The sequence below is a fragment of the Aptenodytes patagonicus genome, chromosome 6, assembly GCF_965638725.1.
Source record: "Aptenodytes patagonicus chromosome 6, bAptPat1.pri.cur, whole genome shotgun sequence".
Taxonomy (NCBI): Eukaryota; Metazoa; Chordata; class Aves; order Sphenisciformes; family Spheniscidae; genus Aptenodytes; species Aptenodytes patagonicus.
In genome coordinates, this window is record NC_134954.1 from 63925385 (window position 1) to 63942966 (window position 17582).

General features: G+C 39.8%; 1 protein-coding gene across 2 annotated transcripts in view; it reads right to left on the reverse strand.

Annotated features, from left to right (window-relative positions):
* MYLK (myosin light chain kinase) overlaps positions 1 to 17582 on the reverse strand; it is a 220059-nt gene that overhangs the window by 33205 nt on the left and 169272 nt on the right. For both annotated transcript variants that reach the window (XM_076342984.1, XM_076342985.1), the window contains 3 exons: positions 16752 to 16802; positions 15372 to 15499; positions 11791 to 11944 (listed from right to left, as the gene is read on the reverse strand). In XM_076342984.1, the coding sequence (XP_076199099.1) occupies positions 11791 to 11944; positions 15372 to 15499; positions 16752 to 16802 (333 nt within the window). The remainder of the gene's footprint in view (positions 1 to 11790; positions 11945 to 15371; positions 15500 to 16751; positions 16803 to 17582) is intronic.

Sequence of the window (17582 nt, forward strand, 5' to 3'; positions counted from 1 at the left end):
AACCAACTATGCAAACATCTGACACAATACAAAAACCTTACAGTTATACGACTTTTTCAAAATGAAGTTTAATGATTACATAGTTATTGAAATTAATGTTTTCCTAAGACAGAAAAACATTGACTTTTTAAAAAAATTACTGATTAAGAAAATAATTATAGAAGTTAAGCACTTCAAAAGACTTTAAAGGGAACAAATATCTTCCTTGGGAATAATCCTCTCAGAAGTAATCTAGCAAAACCTACAAAATAATGATGTTGTTGATCTGGATGAACTAGTGGCCAAAGGTTGAATGAGAAATCAAAGGATGGGATAAAATGACAGCAGATGAAAAGAAAAAGATAGAAAGTGTGAGATGCTACAAACAGTGGTTACACTGGACATGGACTTATAAAATCCTGTCCCATTTTGCTGGTTAAAACTGCTAATGGACATTATCACTTTCTCCTTAAGAAAGGTGAGCTGCCAAACCAGCCAAAAAATACAACCAGCAATAAAAACATCCAAATGCTGGGGAAAACTGCCATTGACTTTGATCAAAGCCTTACTGTGGTAGACTATACCAGTTATCCCTCCATAGTCAAATTATCATTCTTAGGAAAATGACTGAGCAGACAGAAATAGCCACAGTTTGCCATGAACATGCCTTTAGTTCTTGGACAGAGGGACTTCTCTGACTGCTGTGGTTTCACTTATAGAGAGGGAAAATGGGGTAGTCTAATCTGATCAAGACACTTACATATCAGTTCACTATTTGGAAGAGTGCAAGTTCCATTGACCAATGATTTTCCTGAAAAAACTTTTGTAATTCCTTTTAGTTCAGTTGTGATGGAAAATCCATTTCCCCGCACAACTTAAACATATTAGAAGATATATAAATAGAACTTTTAAGTATGAGGGAAAAGACTGGGAGGGAGGAAGGGAGATGGGTACTAAGGGTTTGCCACTGCATTCAGCATGAGAATGCCCAGGCGGAAGAAGAAGAGACTGCCAGAACATAGGTTATCTTTATTCACTTTGGCAACACTTAAAACACCATTCCACTAGGAGTCATCATTATACAGTACATCTCTTGTTAAACACAAATATCAGAAACCAGATGTCCTTAACCTCTGGAATGGCTTATTGCCCTGCTTAGTTGTCACATTTTACTCATCTCATTTTCTGGCAGAATAAAAGGGACTATTGAAACAAGCATGAATTTATAGTGTAGATACCATGAACTGAATCACAGAGAGGTTAAATGATTCGTCCAAGATTAGGAAGAGAGATTGCAGCAAAGATGAGAACTGAATCTTGATCTCCCGGTGCCCAAACAGCAGCACCCCTCTTCCCTGTGCTAGTCCTGCCCCAGCCCCCTCAGAGCTGCAAGAAGTGCAAATTCAATGCTCACACCATTCACAATAACAGAACCCTTGTACAATACTACAGCAGCCACCAGAGAGCTGGTTGTGTGGCACACATGGATTGTACGATTTTAGTCAAACAGCAGCGATAGCCATCTTCTTTTCACTACAACTTATTATCCATGCAGACCTTGTAGGGAATGATGCTACCTCTGTCCTCTTCAAAATCTGTACAGAAAAAGAATATTCAGCTGTGTGTCTTGTTTTCCTCCTGTATAATCAGCATGGCATCATCTCAAGATGCAGATAGAAGAACTTGGATAAGTAACAGCTGACTTATCCTAAATCCAAACAGAACGGAACAGTTGCTGATAGCAAGAGGAAAATACTTTGAAGAAAAGCTAAGCCAGTCTATCACCTTACAGAGGCATCTGTTCGGGTTTGTCAAAGTAGTGCAGATCCTCTGATGTCTGCTATGCACACAGCTAAATGTGGACGGTATGTGTTTATTTAAAAAAAAAGAAAGTGTTAGCTTGCTCTAATGCTCTGCACTGAATTTTACAGAGGAAAGAATAAATATGCTTCAGTCTTTGCAGAGCACAGTAGCCTGCTTCCCGTGCAGGACATGAAGATACAGTCTCTCTTTGCTGCCTTTCAACACACTTCTGTTTCCAAATGAAACTCTGGGCATGATTTATCAGTTGCCTAGGCCACAGTTACCTTAGTGACCTCTCTTTCCATGACTCACCTAGATAACTGCAATCCATTTGGCCAGCATAGTTTACAGAAGCAAGGCTTAGGTATGTGAGCACTGGAGAGAAAACATTCATGGCCAAGGGGACATCATCGGCAAAGAAAATGTTACACAGCTTTAGTCTAATATCTGCCAGCCTTGGGAATATTTCTACTTTCCTAATAAATTTTTCCCAGTAGGCAAAGACCAAAACCTGCAACCCTGGCTGTACCCTATTGAGCCAGAAAGACGCACGTTTTTGTTTGAAAATACCATGTGCTGCTGCTTGCAGATCTGCTCAATGTATAAATACTGGGGTAGTAGCTGCTATGGGAGATCATAAACAAGAACAAAAGCCTAAACTTTGCTCTTTCTTAATATGACAGATGTATATGTACCATTTTACCATGCTTAAAAATGATTTGATGGTATTCTACAGCTCTGCACATTCAGAGAATTTGCAGGTGGTCTCTCCATGTGTCTGTTTTGTTTCTCAACAGTTTATTCTATGGGGATTTTAAAGGCTACCCTTTATTCATCTGTCTGTATTGAAAGCTAGGATATTTTGCCAAACTACATTCCCTTCTGGAATATGAAAGCTCTATCAGCACAATTAACTGCTTCCAACAAAAATATCCAGTGGGTTGAGGAGGGGTGTGGAAGTCAAGCACAATTCTCTGTTTTGTCCTTCTGTTTTAGTGTTTAGTATACCATTAATGTCCTGGAGCTGCTCATCTTCAATGTTTCATTTGCATGCCACGTGCAGTCTTTTACACACACAAACATACTTCATACTTAGGCTTATATTATGAGGGCTTTACATAGGCTTCATTGGACCACAATTTTGTTCTTCCTGTTCTGGACCAAACCATCGCCACAAGCCAACATGTGAACTAGAAGGAAGGGAGTGCATCCAAAAATACACTGCTCCTCGTGAACATTTCTATAGCGGAAGCAATTGATTTAAAATATCAAGCCCTAATTTCAGTTTCACTATTATATGCAACACAAGAAAGCATGTATATATTCTCCACCATAACATGTCTTAACTATATGAAACTAGGGATACTCCAGTCTTGACTAACTTACAGCACGCATGTAACACCAAAATCAAGACTTAACTACGCTTTATGATATTCTAGATTGACATGGTCAAATTGGCTGTATCCACACAGTCCTGTTGAACTTGGTCAGACTCCTACAAACTCCACCTCCTTTGCAGCAGATAGTACTTACACCTCTTTTACTAGGATGCATGATCACCTCATTTGCCTAATAGTATGACTGCAGAGGCTAACAAGATAGTTGGAGGTTGGACAGTTAAATGCTAAGGGGGACTCAAGCACAAAGCTCCCTTTAGGAATATCAGTAGGGTTGCCCCAAGCTGGCTCCCAAAGCCTAGTGGCAGGCAAAGGAGATGATAGACAAGCAGCTAATTTGGCCTCAAGCCTGCCTCAGGGACTGTTCTGCACAGTAGCACAGAGACTGCATAAAGTCACTGACACTAGTGGCACAGAGGAAACAGAAGCAGCAACTCATACGTGCTATATGCCATGCATAGAGGAGTAAGAGGGGAGTGGAGGTGATGTGAAGGACAGCTCTACTGCTTTCCTCCCTTTGTGCTCCAGCAAACTAGGCACAGATTAAAAAAAAACAACTGCTTCCTAACAAAGGGAGACATTAATTACCACTACCCCAGAGCAAGGAGGTCAGATTCCAGTTTATTCTTTGTGGCATGCGTTCCTTAGGGCAGATCGTAAGGTCACGAGCTGGCCTCACATTAAATGTATAAGCCACATTTAAGACCATACCAGGATTGAAACACACACTTCTTCTTTACTCCCAAATTGAATTCAGCTGCACTCCTTCCTCAGACAAAGTCTCAGAAATATTTTGGTAAACAGTTTTTGATATACAGCCTGGAGTAACCTTTAATTAATTTATATTTGTACACTCTGAGAAGCACAAAGCAAAAGCATGCTTAGCCTTCAAATCATTGCTATTTATGAGACAAATTTGACTTGAGGTCCTTGCCTTTTTTCCAGTGGTGTGTAACCCAAAATTCCTCCTGATAAGGAAAGGGACTTCCTCTCTGCATAGGTGGCGAACCCACAGCTCATACAAGACACCCACATAACATGAAACCATACTATCCAGATCTCTCACTGCCTTCTCCACATGGCTCAGTTTACAGAGTCCGCAGAACACAAGCACCACTCCAGGAGACCAAAAAAGGCAGCAATCTCCTTATCTAACTGAGTGCAGGGAAATGGAAATTGTTCTGCTACTTGATGTGAGGGTCAGGCTGAGCCAAAGCAAGGCAATAGGGCTTGCTGCACATTAAGAGCTTGCAGGGCTCTGGCGGGCTCTTAAGCAGCAACGCTGTTCCAGTAGAAAGGCTCTGAAAACTGCGAACAGTATAACCACAGCCTCTGAAAAAAGTTATTTTTCTTTTACGAACAGAGACAGCACTGAAACAATGTCTCTGAAGTAGTTTTTTTTATCTGTTCTCAAAATGGGTTTGGTTTCTTTCTAAATCCAGTTATCATATTACTGTATAATACTATTATTAGCTATTGTGATATTTGTCTGCCAGATAAAGGACAGAGAGAAACAATTTAATTCCATTCCACAGGCTGTTTAGCCAGAGAAGGTATTTAATATGCTGCAAAAGCCAGTTGAACACTGTCCATGCCGACAGCACTGGCAAAGCCTTCATTTGAAATTCATCAGCGGGAGAAAAGCAAAACCATAAAAGGTCATAACTGAACTCTGCATTATTGCTGACAGGGCTCGGGGTCATGGCAGACCTCTCTGATTTGCTCGGAAAACTATGCCCTGCAGCTTTTTTTCCAAGGGAGAGGAGTGCTAGAAGTAGAGATATTACTACCCCTTAACGCCCTCTAACACCCGTTAGCACCCTTCTGGGTGTTAGTGTACCAAAGGTTTAGCATAAAATTAAACTAGAAAAGAATGGCTGCGTTCTCCCACAAGACAACACAAGAGAAGTTGAAATGGACAGAAATTGTCTCCTAATGAAACAGCCTCCCCAGCAGAGCTGAGGACCACATGGACGAGGTTAATTAGCTCAGGGGACCAGAGTTTGAAATTCACCCCTCCCCTGTAATACACACTGCAGACTGCTGCTAGCCTCCTTAACTGTGATCCCTCACCATATTGTCCCTCCTGACAACTCTGACATAAAACTAAGTTATTTAAAAACCGCCCTTTTGAGACCTGCGGATAAAGTAGCGCACAAATACTGGAGGCCCAGAGCACCACTTTGTGCTGTTGTTCCCACTTTGCCAGTTGGGGTAACTGAGGCATAAAAGAGTAAAATGACCTTGCCCAAGGACACGCAGGAGAATGGAGCTGGGAACGAAACCAGAGCTCACCACTCCCACGCAAATGCCCTCAGCACAAGAACATCTCCTTCTGCCACAGGCCTAATGGAACAAACAAATATATAATGCATTCTCAGGAGCCCCTTTTCTAAACCATCTGCTCCTGTGCCTGAGTCAACAAGCTATTCAGATTACTCATGTGCTACACGTTAGGCCTCTGGTTTGAATTAGAGCTCTGATACCTGTCCACTGAAAGGCAGAATAAATTTTAGGACTTTCCCCAGTAAGACTATCAGCAGATTCCAAGTCTCCACTGGTGTGAGTTTGGGTCCTAGGAACCCCATGTTCATGTGCGGCAGCTGTGATGAATCATTTCTTAGTAACTTAGACATTCCTAGCATTTAACAGCAGGTAAAATACAGGAATTTTGTTGTGAGAAATACTGTCATGATATTTCCTTTTCTTCATCACAAGAAAGGTGAAAGTAAGTATCAGGAAAAATAACTAAGCAGGGAGTTCTACTGGAATTTCTCCTAACAGAAATGACATTGAAACTAGATGGCCCTTCAAGGAATAAATCTGGATTAGCGTACCGGCACTGATGCACAGGGCAACGTAAGCTGTTTTTCCTCTATACATTGTTATCTTGCTGTGAAAATTTAGTTTTGATACAGCTGCAGAGTTTTGCCACCGAGCATTAGTGGGGAGGCTGACAGTGGAGGGTACAACACTGTTGAACTACAACAGCAGCAGCAACAACAGCAACATAAGACATCTCTTCCTTAACCACCAGCCTAGTTGCCCTTTAACCATAAAACTGGTGACAAAAATCCTCCAGCAATCCAGAGGAATTTAAAAGGCTAGAGACCAAGTCCACCCACATATTCTTAGGAAATTCACTGCATTCTCGACCCTAACTGTAAACAGGGAATCACATGGATACTGCAAGATGTAATCTGATGCTTCTCAAAAGAAGATGAAGTTTCAGAAGCATTCATGTTAGCACTTGTGAGCTGCAGTATTCTCTGTAGATGTGTCTATGGTTGTTCTGCTTCACTATCTGCTTACAGATGTCTGCACTTGCTTTTCCAGAGAGAGAACGCGCAGTTTCTGACCACCGCTGGATCCACTCAGTCTGAGTGGCTAGCACTGAGCCAGACTTCTCAGGCACTCACAAAAAACGCTGATAGTGCCACTGTGAACAGTTGGCTATGCTACCACATTTCCTTCTAACAGAGTTTCAGGGCAAAGAACTAATGCTAATATAGCATGCATATATGTCACTTGTTGAACCAGGACCAAGCCCTTCATATAAGCAATTAATAATCCTACCATTATATTCAGTGACTACTGGAGTTAGTGATGATCAGATCTTGTTCTCAAGCTAAACTTACATTTTCTTATTTTTGCTTGGAAAGTCTCTGCTCATACAGATTCTGCTAAAGGCACAGAAGTCACAGTTTCCTCACAGAAAGTAACTTCTCCATCCCAACTCAGGTATGGAATCATAACCTCATGCAGAGGAGCAGGTATTACTTAGCGAATTCATGTTATACTACTTGCATGCCTGTGTGCAACACGCTTATACATGTGTTCTTAAGTACTTGGTTTATCACTGTCCAACAGTAGGACACAGTACACAGTATGTGCACAAATGCTTCGAGTAATAAAAACACCCTAACACTTATCTTTAGGCCTCTCAGGTATAATGATACTGCTCTTATTCTTCTGCATATATCTATCATATAGCTCACTAATCACCATGATAATTTTTTTTTTTAAAACAATACTACACCAGGAACAATACAAATCTAAAGGATTTATAAAAGACAAACAAAGTTGATCAGAATCAGCTCCCATGTGTTTTTACTTCTGTATTAACAAAAGTAAAAGATGTTGTTAATATCCAAAGTGTTCACCAAACACTGATCATCAGAAACCCCCTGTATACTAGGCATGGAAACATGAAGCAGTTTGCCCAAAACCATGAAGGAAGCTTGTGGCATAGCTGCAGAACAGTCTGCTTCTCTAGTGCCAAATTCTCCTTGTTGAATACTCTTATTCTTTTGACTCTTTGTCCTAGTATCCAGCATCCAGCTTTAGCCACTATGAAAACCAAGTTCCTTTTTCAAAAGTGGTTACAGATTGGGGTATTCCTGTCACATAGCTAAGATGTTCAGAACCAGAAATTTGATAAATTTACCCATATACATCTAATAAATGGCATGAAAGGAATGAATATTCCTTGCTATCACTGTAGAGTGAGGGCTCTACTTTGCCTGAATGAGTCCTGTCTTACACTAAGCTTATCACTGGCTCATTTAATAGAGCTTTGGCAACAGAAGTCCACTTTAATCTGACACAGTGCCTGCTGTAAATCGTTAGCTCAGTACCACATCAGGCCATTTTGGTTTTGGAGCAGAACGTGTTGCAAAATCTCCCTAGAGAGATCACTCAGCTAATGAAATTGCTTATTTAAGGGAGCTAATCATAACAATAGAGAAGAGCTCACATGGACATTTTGGGATGAGTCAACCCTTTAAAAGAAGACATTGCTTAACTTGGATGTCTCACTTCTACTGCAGGTCTCCCAGTATTATTAGTGCTTATACAGACAAAGTTAGTTACACAATGAACCAATGTGAAACTCAAGACTCAGTCCTTGTGGCTCAGTGCTGTGTACTCATCACCACACTGCACTGCCTATCAATTAACAAGTGTCCTCTAACTTGACTGCATATCTGTGCATCTGGTGTGTGGACTGCAAACAGCTCACACTGGAGGCTGAATGTAATGGACATTTTGTTCATTGATATTCATTAAAATCGTAAAGGAAAAAAAATCCTCAGAATAAATTTGGGTTTCTTTCAAGAGCGTCTTTTCCCATGGCCCAAACTGCATCAAATCATACACTATTCAAACTCTGCAAGTGTCAGAACCCCTGCTCAATTCAGTTAAGCTTGCAGTTGAAGCCTGAGCCTGACAGGGTGAGCAGTTAAATTTAAGACTTTAGGAGCCAAATTCAAAGGAATGCAGGGCAGATTATTTTCCCTAAAAGTCATTATTAAAAATCATTTATAATAAACATACCCAGCTATAGTTTACAGTCTAGGACTCAGAGTTTAAATCATAGCAGGATTATTTCTGATTTGAATCCTGACAGATAAGCTCGGTCCTTTGTCCTCTGGTTGGAGGTAAGTCAATAATGTTATTTTTTGTGAAGAAAGGTCTTTGACAACCGAAAGCATAAAACCAAGATCTTAAATGTCCTCAGGAAGGTCCTTAGATCTTCTGCTCAAAGCAGGATCAGCTATAAGGTCAGACCAGATTGTTCAGATGCTTATCCAGTCTGAACTTGAATACCTCCAAGAATGGAGACTGCACAACTTTTCTGGGCAATCTGCTCCCTGGCACGTGTTACAGTCCAAATTTAATTTGGGAAATGCTTATTGGAGTCTTTCACATGAGAAGCTTGCCCATCAGCATGAAGACTGCAACTCGCATGGTTGTAAGGAGTAATAATAAAATAAATACTTCTTTATTTCCTTATTTATTTCATTTTATATTTTAACAAATGCCTTTCATTTGCTAAAATTCAGAACAGACAAGCCTGTTAGCTACTTCTTTGAGAAACATAGCTCTAGGTTGGCTCAGACACACCCCTCCAGAGAGCAGATGTTCTCTGTTTGTAGTTTCCCTCAATACATTCAAGACTCAGTTGTGGACTGTGGTCAGTCAGCAGGGTTTTCAGCACACAACATACACATAGATGTGCCTTTTATCGGTAAACTCATAGGGAGGCAGCTCACACAAGAGTTTAGAGCCGCCTTATAAATAGCTGAGGCAAACAGAGCTGATCTTTAGCACCAGGGCTTACTCCACAAACACTTGTTATGAACGTGGGGTCAGGGCAGGGAGGGCAAGTTTCTTCCCAGTACTTTGAATGGAGCAGAGAGAATGGGCAAGTGGGAATTTAGGACTAAAGATGAGCTTTGGTAGACTAAGAGGTCTCACATTTTGCATATTTAGAGAAGTATAGTTTCCCTATTTTGACTGGAGCAGGCTTTGGAGAAAAGTACTTTCCAACTTGCATGAATATTTAACACCTTCAAAGGTGCAAACAGGGTGAGGGGTTTTATCTCAGTAGCGAGATTCTAACCCACTGCCTAGAAGGAAGACATTTTTGCTCCCTTTTCCCACATTTTTGAGCACCCAGATGGAAGAATCTCGCCTTAAAACGCATGTGTAGCAAACTAGGAATCTTGAGGCTTTGTCATGCCTTTGGCAGTGCTGACATCAGCGAGATGTCTCACTGAAGAGCTTGGCAATTTTACAAGAGGGAATTTATTCTTTTCATTTGGAAACAGATAGCTTGTCATCAGCCAAAATGACGGCAAACTCCAGCACATTGTAAGGATTCTTCACCCAACTGTCCCAAAAGCATCTCTGGGAATCCCACTGTTCTCTGGCACATTTCTTATGGAAGAACAAAGCAGGAGGCTGAGAAGTAGCTTTATAAGGTTATAGAATTCAAAGACTTTCAAACCAATTAACTCCAAAGGATATAAAACAGTGACTTATATAATAATGAGTCAAGGCTCACACAGTGACAAGATAATAGGAATTGTCGGCCTAGTTCAGCTAAAAAAAATCCATCTTGCCCAATAATCTGCTACAGTTAGCGGCCTGCAGCAGTTGCCTAGAAAAGAGTGAAAAAAAGGGAAATGTAAAGAGCGATTAATCTCCTGCCATTCTTCTAGCTGCTATTCAGCTGTGTCGGGGCTTTGGTGCCAAAAGCTGTACCCAGAACAATGTATATGATGATTATTCGAGGACCAATTTTTCGTGGTGTTTATTTTTAACCTAGCTATACTTCTGACCTGCACAACCCACTGTTGGAAGGGGTGGTACAATTTATCTATGCATCATGTGAAAAATACTTATTCTATTTTCTTCTATTCTTGAATTCTCTGGCACATTGCTGGAATCTACTTGATATTTATACTCATTCATTCACTTATCTTTTAACTGCAACGAAAGCCACAGATTAGATGAAAGAAATTCATTTAAATAACCAGGAGGCCTCTATTGACAATATGTACAGCAGTATGCAACTGAGGGACATTCACTCTTTCGCAGTGGATATTGTACTTGAAAGTGTGATTCTACTCATTAAACTTTGTATGTTATTCACTGGATTGCTGGAATGAATTTCCAGTCCAACTTGGGTTAATGGTATTTTGCCATTGATTTCCTTGGAGTCAGTTCTTCATCTTTGGCCTTATACCCGCATTTCTTTACTTGCTCACTAGCCCACATATCTGTTAGGACAGCAGAGCCAATGCAGTTATGAGTGTGTGATTAGGATGCAGCCTTGCTGGTTGAACTAGAATTCATCCAAATGCCTGGGCAAACTCTGCCCTCCCCTGCCTTGTGCCAAAACCCCTCTGCAGGCCATAGGTAGCAGAGCCTAGGAACAGACCCCTCCCGCAGACTAATGTTTTAACCAAATCACCCTCTTTGCTTGTAGAACTTCCCTAGATTTCCCTGGAAACCATTTGCTGTGTATCCACACCAAGGTGGGTTCATTAGCCCTTTCACAGCTAGATGTCACAGCTCCAGATTTTGTCTGATACTCAAGCTAGCTGGTCTAGATCTAGGTTGCAGCTTTATCTGCAAACATACTGCAACTGCCTACCAGTCTACAACTATCTGCCACTGTCCACAGCCTGCTACAACAAATTTGATGGCCTGAATGTGTCATCTGACAAGGCTGTTTGAAGCTTTAAAATACATGTGTGTAAAAGCTCATATATGAAGGGCTCCATATTCAAAACAGACTGCCTTTATTCACTGCTTTCTGTCACTATAAAACAGTAGACAATGGTAGGAATTTCAATTAAAAGGATAAAATCTCCCTCCCCTAAGCAACAGGATGTTTTCAAATTTACAGTCTAATAGGAACCACCTCAATCCTTCCTGAACTAACAGTTTTAAAATTTGCAGTCTAGCAAACATCTGGATGCTGCAAACATTAAATGGGAAAAAGAAGTGGTATCTAACAAAAAACCAGACATGAGCTGTCTTTTTCTTGTGGGGTTTTTTTAAAGTCTGAGCTGTTTTGTAACTCCATCTGTAATTAGTAATTTTTCAAAATAAAACACAGTATAGCCCTACTGAACTTGCTTATAGTCCTCATTTCAATGTCACTGTCCAGTCCAGATGTTTTTTAAAGTACTAGTGTTTCATTTCAGTCTTCTTAACTTATCTGATTATTTTATTTAATTTTTTGCATATCATCATATAGAAAGCAAATGTAGAGTGATGTCTGAAGAATGAGTATATATGGACATTATTATGGACTTACCAACAACTGTAAGGTTGACTTGTGCTTGTCTGCTGCCAAGTTTGTTCTCTACGACTAGGGTGTAACATCCACAGTGTTCCTGCTTTGTTGATGATATTGTTAGCTTGCTGCTGTTTTCAGCATTCTCAATTTTAATATATTCATTTTCTTCAATCTGCCAAATTCAAAAGAAAAAAAAATATTTTATGGGATAAATTTCTTCATATCTGAAAGAGCTCAAATTACAATACAAGGTTATCCTACTGAGTGTTATCTGCAGATAACTCTACTACAGCAGTGAATATGTGCAGCTGGTAAAGAGTGTAATCGACACAAAACATCTAGAAATGCAGTGGAACATTACAATGGCTCCAGTCCTGCAAAGGCAACAGGGAGCATTGGTGTTGCTGGGACTCCATTAAGGAACAGGAGTGTCACTTTCTAACTCCTCTTTGACAGGCTGAAAGTGCAAACTGTGTAATTGGCAAAAGAAAGTTTGGTCTCACATATCTCACAGAGACCACAGTGGAACAAGGGTTTAGCTCTAAATACCCTAATTCATTTGCCATTCCCCTTTAGAGGCCCAATGTGCAAATCATCCATAGCTGTGACTTTTACCCTCTTGTCTTAACCAGCCTTATTCTGTACTTCCACATAAATCAGGGTAACAGTTTCTTGGGTTTGAACAATCGAAGATGATGTTGCCTGAAATGGAGATGTAATGCTACAGCTGTGCAGAGAGACATACAAAGAGCAGATTTAGCTTTCCTATAGCATTTTTATTTTCTGGAGAGGCAAAAATCAAAATCTCAGCTGAATACCATAAGCATATTATGAACTAGTTTTTAACTGAAACAAAGCTATCATAGCATAAATGGCCAAGGAGACTTAGATTTTAATCAGTATTAGCTTGAGACATGATAGATTATTTAAAAACCTCATAATGCTACACTACAATTATAGAAGCTGTACACTGTGTTCTTATGAAACAGACAACATAATGTCAATGCCCTTCTTCCTCCCACCACTTCCTTCTTAGATAAGTGACTCTTCCAACTCATTCTCAGAATGTCATTAAAAATGAAGGCTATTTAGTTTGCCTTATCTTGTCTCATATATTCAGAGAATAAGAAATTACAAGGCTAATAGCAGGACTTTCCTTGCTTTCTCCTCAACTGAGATAGAACACATGCATTGCTGTATGCCCAAAAGTAACCTGAGAAAGATGCTCCTACAGTAACTCAAATAGAAAGTTAGCAAAGGGGATTATGTAGGATTACAGTTTAAATTATACTGAAAGTTGTTCCCCCCTGCCCCTATACTTTGTTCTTCTGAGATTCTACACTGGCTTGTATGTTTTGCTTCATTAGAATTAGTCAAAGGGTAATAGTAATAAAAAAATCAGTCTAGTAGAACTAGATCTGCGTTATGCAGGGAAAGCCCTGCAGGCATGCAGAGAAAGCCCTGAAAGGATGCTCAGGGGCTTGCAATGGTTGCGGGGAACAGGAAGCTGGATCCCTGTGTTCCCAAAAGAAAGTCACTGGTCGTAGTTAAGAAGCTCCAACAATTGGCAATGTTAAATGATGGACTTTGTTCCTCAGCTAACGAAGAGGCTTTCAAAGGCTTTCCCCTTTTTAGCTGAGCACAGTTCCAGCATCCCTCCACTAGACTGCCATCATGTAGAACAGTATGGGTTACAACTTTGTGACATTCCCTTTCTTCAAGCAAAAGATATTTGTCCAGAATAGACCTGTGAGAGGCCACTGTGGCTCTCCTGAACCTGAGGGAATGTGAGGAAGGAACATGGAGAGGACAAGTCCCTCCTGCACGCTGCAGCATACGGTGGCAGGGCTGAAATCACAACTCACCACTTACTGGATCTGCTCAAATAACTACTACAAATAGCCCCCAGGAAAATTGTAAGAACACTTGGGTGAGTTTCACTTTTAGGACTGGGAATGGAACAGAGTTGAAATCAACCACATTTATAGAAGAGGAAGAAATCCAAGAATAAAACAATGTGTGGTGAAATATAAGTGAAAAAGAAAGCAAAATAATGGTGCGGCACAGTACATAGTAACTGGCTCCCCATTTAATTTGATAAATGAAAGACTGCTGCCCTCACTTGTCCTCCTACAGCGTTTATTAACCTTCCTGAAGTTTTTCCTTTTCTATCTCATTCATCTGCCATAATGAACCATTTAAAAATTTATATGTCATTTTAATGTATGATGTTGCAAACTTTTAGATTGTCTCATAGTGGATAACTAAAGAAGAAAGTATAAAGATGGTAAAAATAACATTTTACAAAGGAAAAAAGGTGTAGAATCAGAGATTATGGATCTGATGTGGGTATTATGAGCTGCTGGTCTCTGTTATCGCATAGATTTTGAATATTAAAATGACCTTGAAATCTATATTAATAGGATTGTTGTATTCAACAATGAACTCAGAATTCTGCACAAACCAGAAACTCACTTTGGGGTGGTACATTTTACCCATGTGTTAAGACAGAACTCAGCAAAACAGGACACTGAATGTCACTGGAGCTTCTGAGACCTATTTTTGTAGAAATGAGTAGGCCACTTTCTAACTCCAGTCTTGAAACTAAGGAATTTTAAGAAAATATAGGAGTTCAGTAACAAAACATCCTTTTCCCTAAAGTAAGAGGTTATTTGGGGCTAGCAAAGATGGACTCTGGAATACCCTTTGCACTAGCAAACTGCTTTGAATTATTTCAATTAAATGCTGACACATCTGGATTTAGAGTCTAAACTTCCTTGTAGGAGGAGATGTTTTTATTTATGTTCTATAGAGTGCATAACGAGTTCAGAATGAAATAAACAGAATAGCAGCTACAGTACATATTTATATTTGCTCTATCCTAACATGGCACTTCATCTTCCAGTTTGTACTTGCATACTGGGTTATTTGATTTAAAGTGGTTTTATTATTCCCTAAAGCAACTCTCTTTAGAAACTGTCCTTATGGACACATGTAATATAGTTCGAGAAAATCAATTCAAGTAGAAGGAACTTTAAACCTAGGGGGTGAGTGCACTCACGGCAGCATAATTGCTGTTGTGCCTTGCATGGTGACATTTGTGTTGCAAGACGTTTCACTCAAGCTTCTTATATTGCATTTTGCCCCTCTGACGTAACTTTAGACCAAGCATCAATGAAGAAGAGGTTATTTTTGAAGGAGAGAAACGTTTCCTGTGACAGATACTTTTCAGATACCTGTATCGTTCACATCACGTATCCTTTAATTACGTGGTCTAAGGCTTTTCTCAAAGGAACAGTCATTTGTTATAGGAGGGGACAGGCAGCAACGGGTTTAAACTGTAGCAAGAAAGATTTGGGTTTGGCATTAGGAAAAAATTTCTAACACTATGGATATTTAAGCACTGCAACGGGTTGCTAATAGATGTTGTGAAATCTTCATCATTGGAATGTTTTCAGCAGAGGTGGGAAAACACCTGGCACGAATGACATGGACTTTGCCAGTTCTTGGGGAAGGGACATGGACAAGATGGGCCACTGCAGTTCCTTTCCAGCTCTACTTTTTCAATGATTGTTAAAAGAGACCAGAAAACAATGTACCTGCTTACGGAATTTCATCCAGGTGCAAGTTATGGGTGCTGTTCCTACCACCTTGGCAAACAGTTCCACTGCTTCACCCGCACGGACTTTTCTGTCTTCTGGGAACTGAGTAATCTGAGGAGGAGCAGCTGATGGGGAAAAAAAAAAAAAATCTCTCTTTAGGTGACAATACTTTCTATTTTTCTTCAAATTCAAAACACATACATCTCTCGGCTCAACAGTTTCAGAGCAGCATTTGAAATCCAGATTAGCAGTTATCTGTTGCTTGCAATGAAACAATTCTGTGGACATTACATACATTACATACATTACATACAGTTAATTCTACTGTAGCGAAGCAATAACAATCTACCTGTCAGAAGTTTGCTCATGCAAGACCAAGGTACAGAAATCCAAAGGCCAAAAGCATTAAGACCTACCACCAATTCCAAATATACAGCTTCCAAAATTTTGTGTTGGATATTTCAGAAAAACTTATTTTTTCTTTTGCACTTTGTATTTTTGAAGAATGGCTCCAGCTAACTTCGTATCAATTTGCATGTGCTGAGGGGGTCTGCAAACCTGCTCCCTAATGTCATCAACAGCATTCAGAAAATTTAAGACTCATGAAGATTCTGGCTTCAGTAGCCAGGTAAAGATCATGTGGGACATCTATTAGAGAGACAAGGAAGGAAATCGACGTCTTTCTCCATCACACTCAATTTTCCCGTGAGCAATGACAGATCCTTTTGTTTGTGTGTTACAGTGCTTCTTTTAAATCTTGCAGTCCCATTTATACTCCTCTATGTCTGGATCAGCTATTTCTCCTCCTCTTCCCTCTCAGTGCCTGAGTATCAATAGATGGCAGAACATCTCTTTTGCTAATAGTGCTACTTCCTGACTCTTGGCTGTGATGCTGAGTGTGCCAGACCCCTGGTAGCTGCTAGGGACAGATGCCAGAAATACCACAGTGTATGAAGTAAACTTCAGGGTGAAACCTGTTCTGTTGCTTTACAGGAGCAGCACAGTAAAAAAAAAAAAATCTACTCATGCAGAGGTGGTATTCTGTGATACACAGAAAAATCTCTTTCACTGAAGGCTAAGATGTGTTGTTACAACACTACTGCTGACATTTGGTAGGATCTTGCTATAGTTTATTCAACAGTAACTTTTTTGCATGCTCATAATTTAAGTCTTAGTGCAATGTAACCTTATGAACGAGTTTGAAAAATGGACTTTGCTTTCCAGTTTTCTCCTCATAGAACTTCACACTCACTGTTTAATCACACATGCAAACAAATTTAGTAGGCAAACAGCTGTACTTAGAAATGTGGTGTCTGTTCTTTAAAACTGTATTGGTTTATTACTTATTCCTACAGGATGACATATGCAACAAATTACCTGCTTTTGGAGGAGTTTTTGGAGCTGGTTTCTTCTTCACTGTTGCTTCACCTAGTTAAAAAAAAAAGTTAATTCAAAGGTGAGCTTTAGAAGGTACCAGCTTAACTGCAAAGCTTACATCCATAGCAATGCTTTGTTGGCAGGTGAAAATCTAGTATGTTCTTTCAGCATATTAAACCCCAGAATTAAAAATACTTTGTAAAAACATTTTTCTTATCCTGAACAATCCTCAGAATATTCACAGTTGAAGCTGGACCTTTTAAAAGAATCAAAGCAATCTGCTATACATCTCCCATACTCTGTCATACTCCATTCCTTATAGTAGTTTAACTGGGGTGAAAACACCGGGCCCAGATCCATCTCATACTGAATTTCTGCTCAGATTTCCAGCATAATCAATGCTGAATGAGGTCAGTTAAAACTAGGGTAGTTAACACCACATACTACTTCTTACACCACTTGTGAGCTAGCAAAGAAGCAGTGATATACAGGCAGTAAACACTAGTATCACGCCTCTGCCTCATCCTCTTCTCTAGGCAGGGACAACTTTTTGCTATATTCACAAAAGAAAGGGTAAAAACAGAACTTGAAACCTGGGCACATAAATATTGGGAAGTCAATGTTCTACAAATTGTGAATGGTAGGTAGACAGAAAGTAGAGAAGGCAGGTAGGTAGAAAATGACTATTAACTATTTTTCACAAAACAAGAACTAGGGGCCACCCAATTAAATTACCAGGCAGCAGGCATAAAAGAAACAAAACAAGTATTTTTAAATATAGCGTGCATAATCTAGGTTCACAGACAAGTAATGTTTTGCAAGACAAAAACA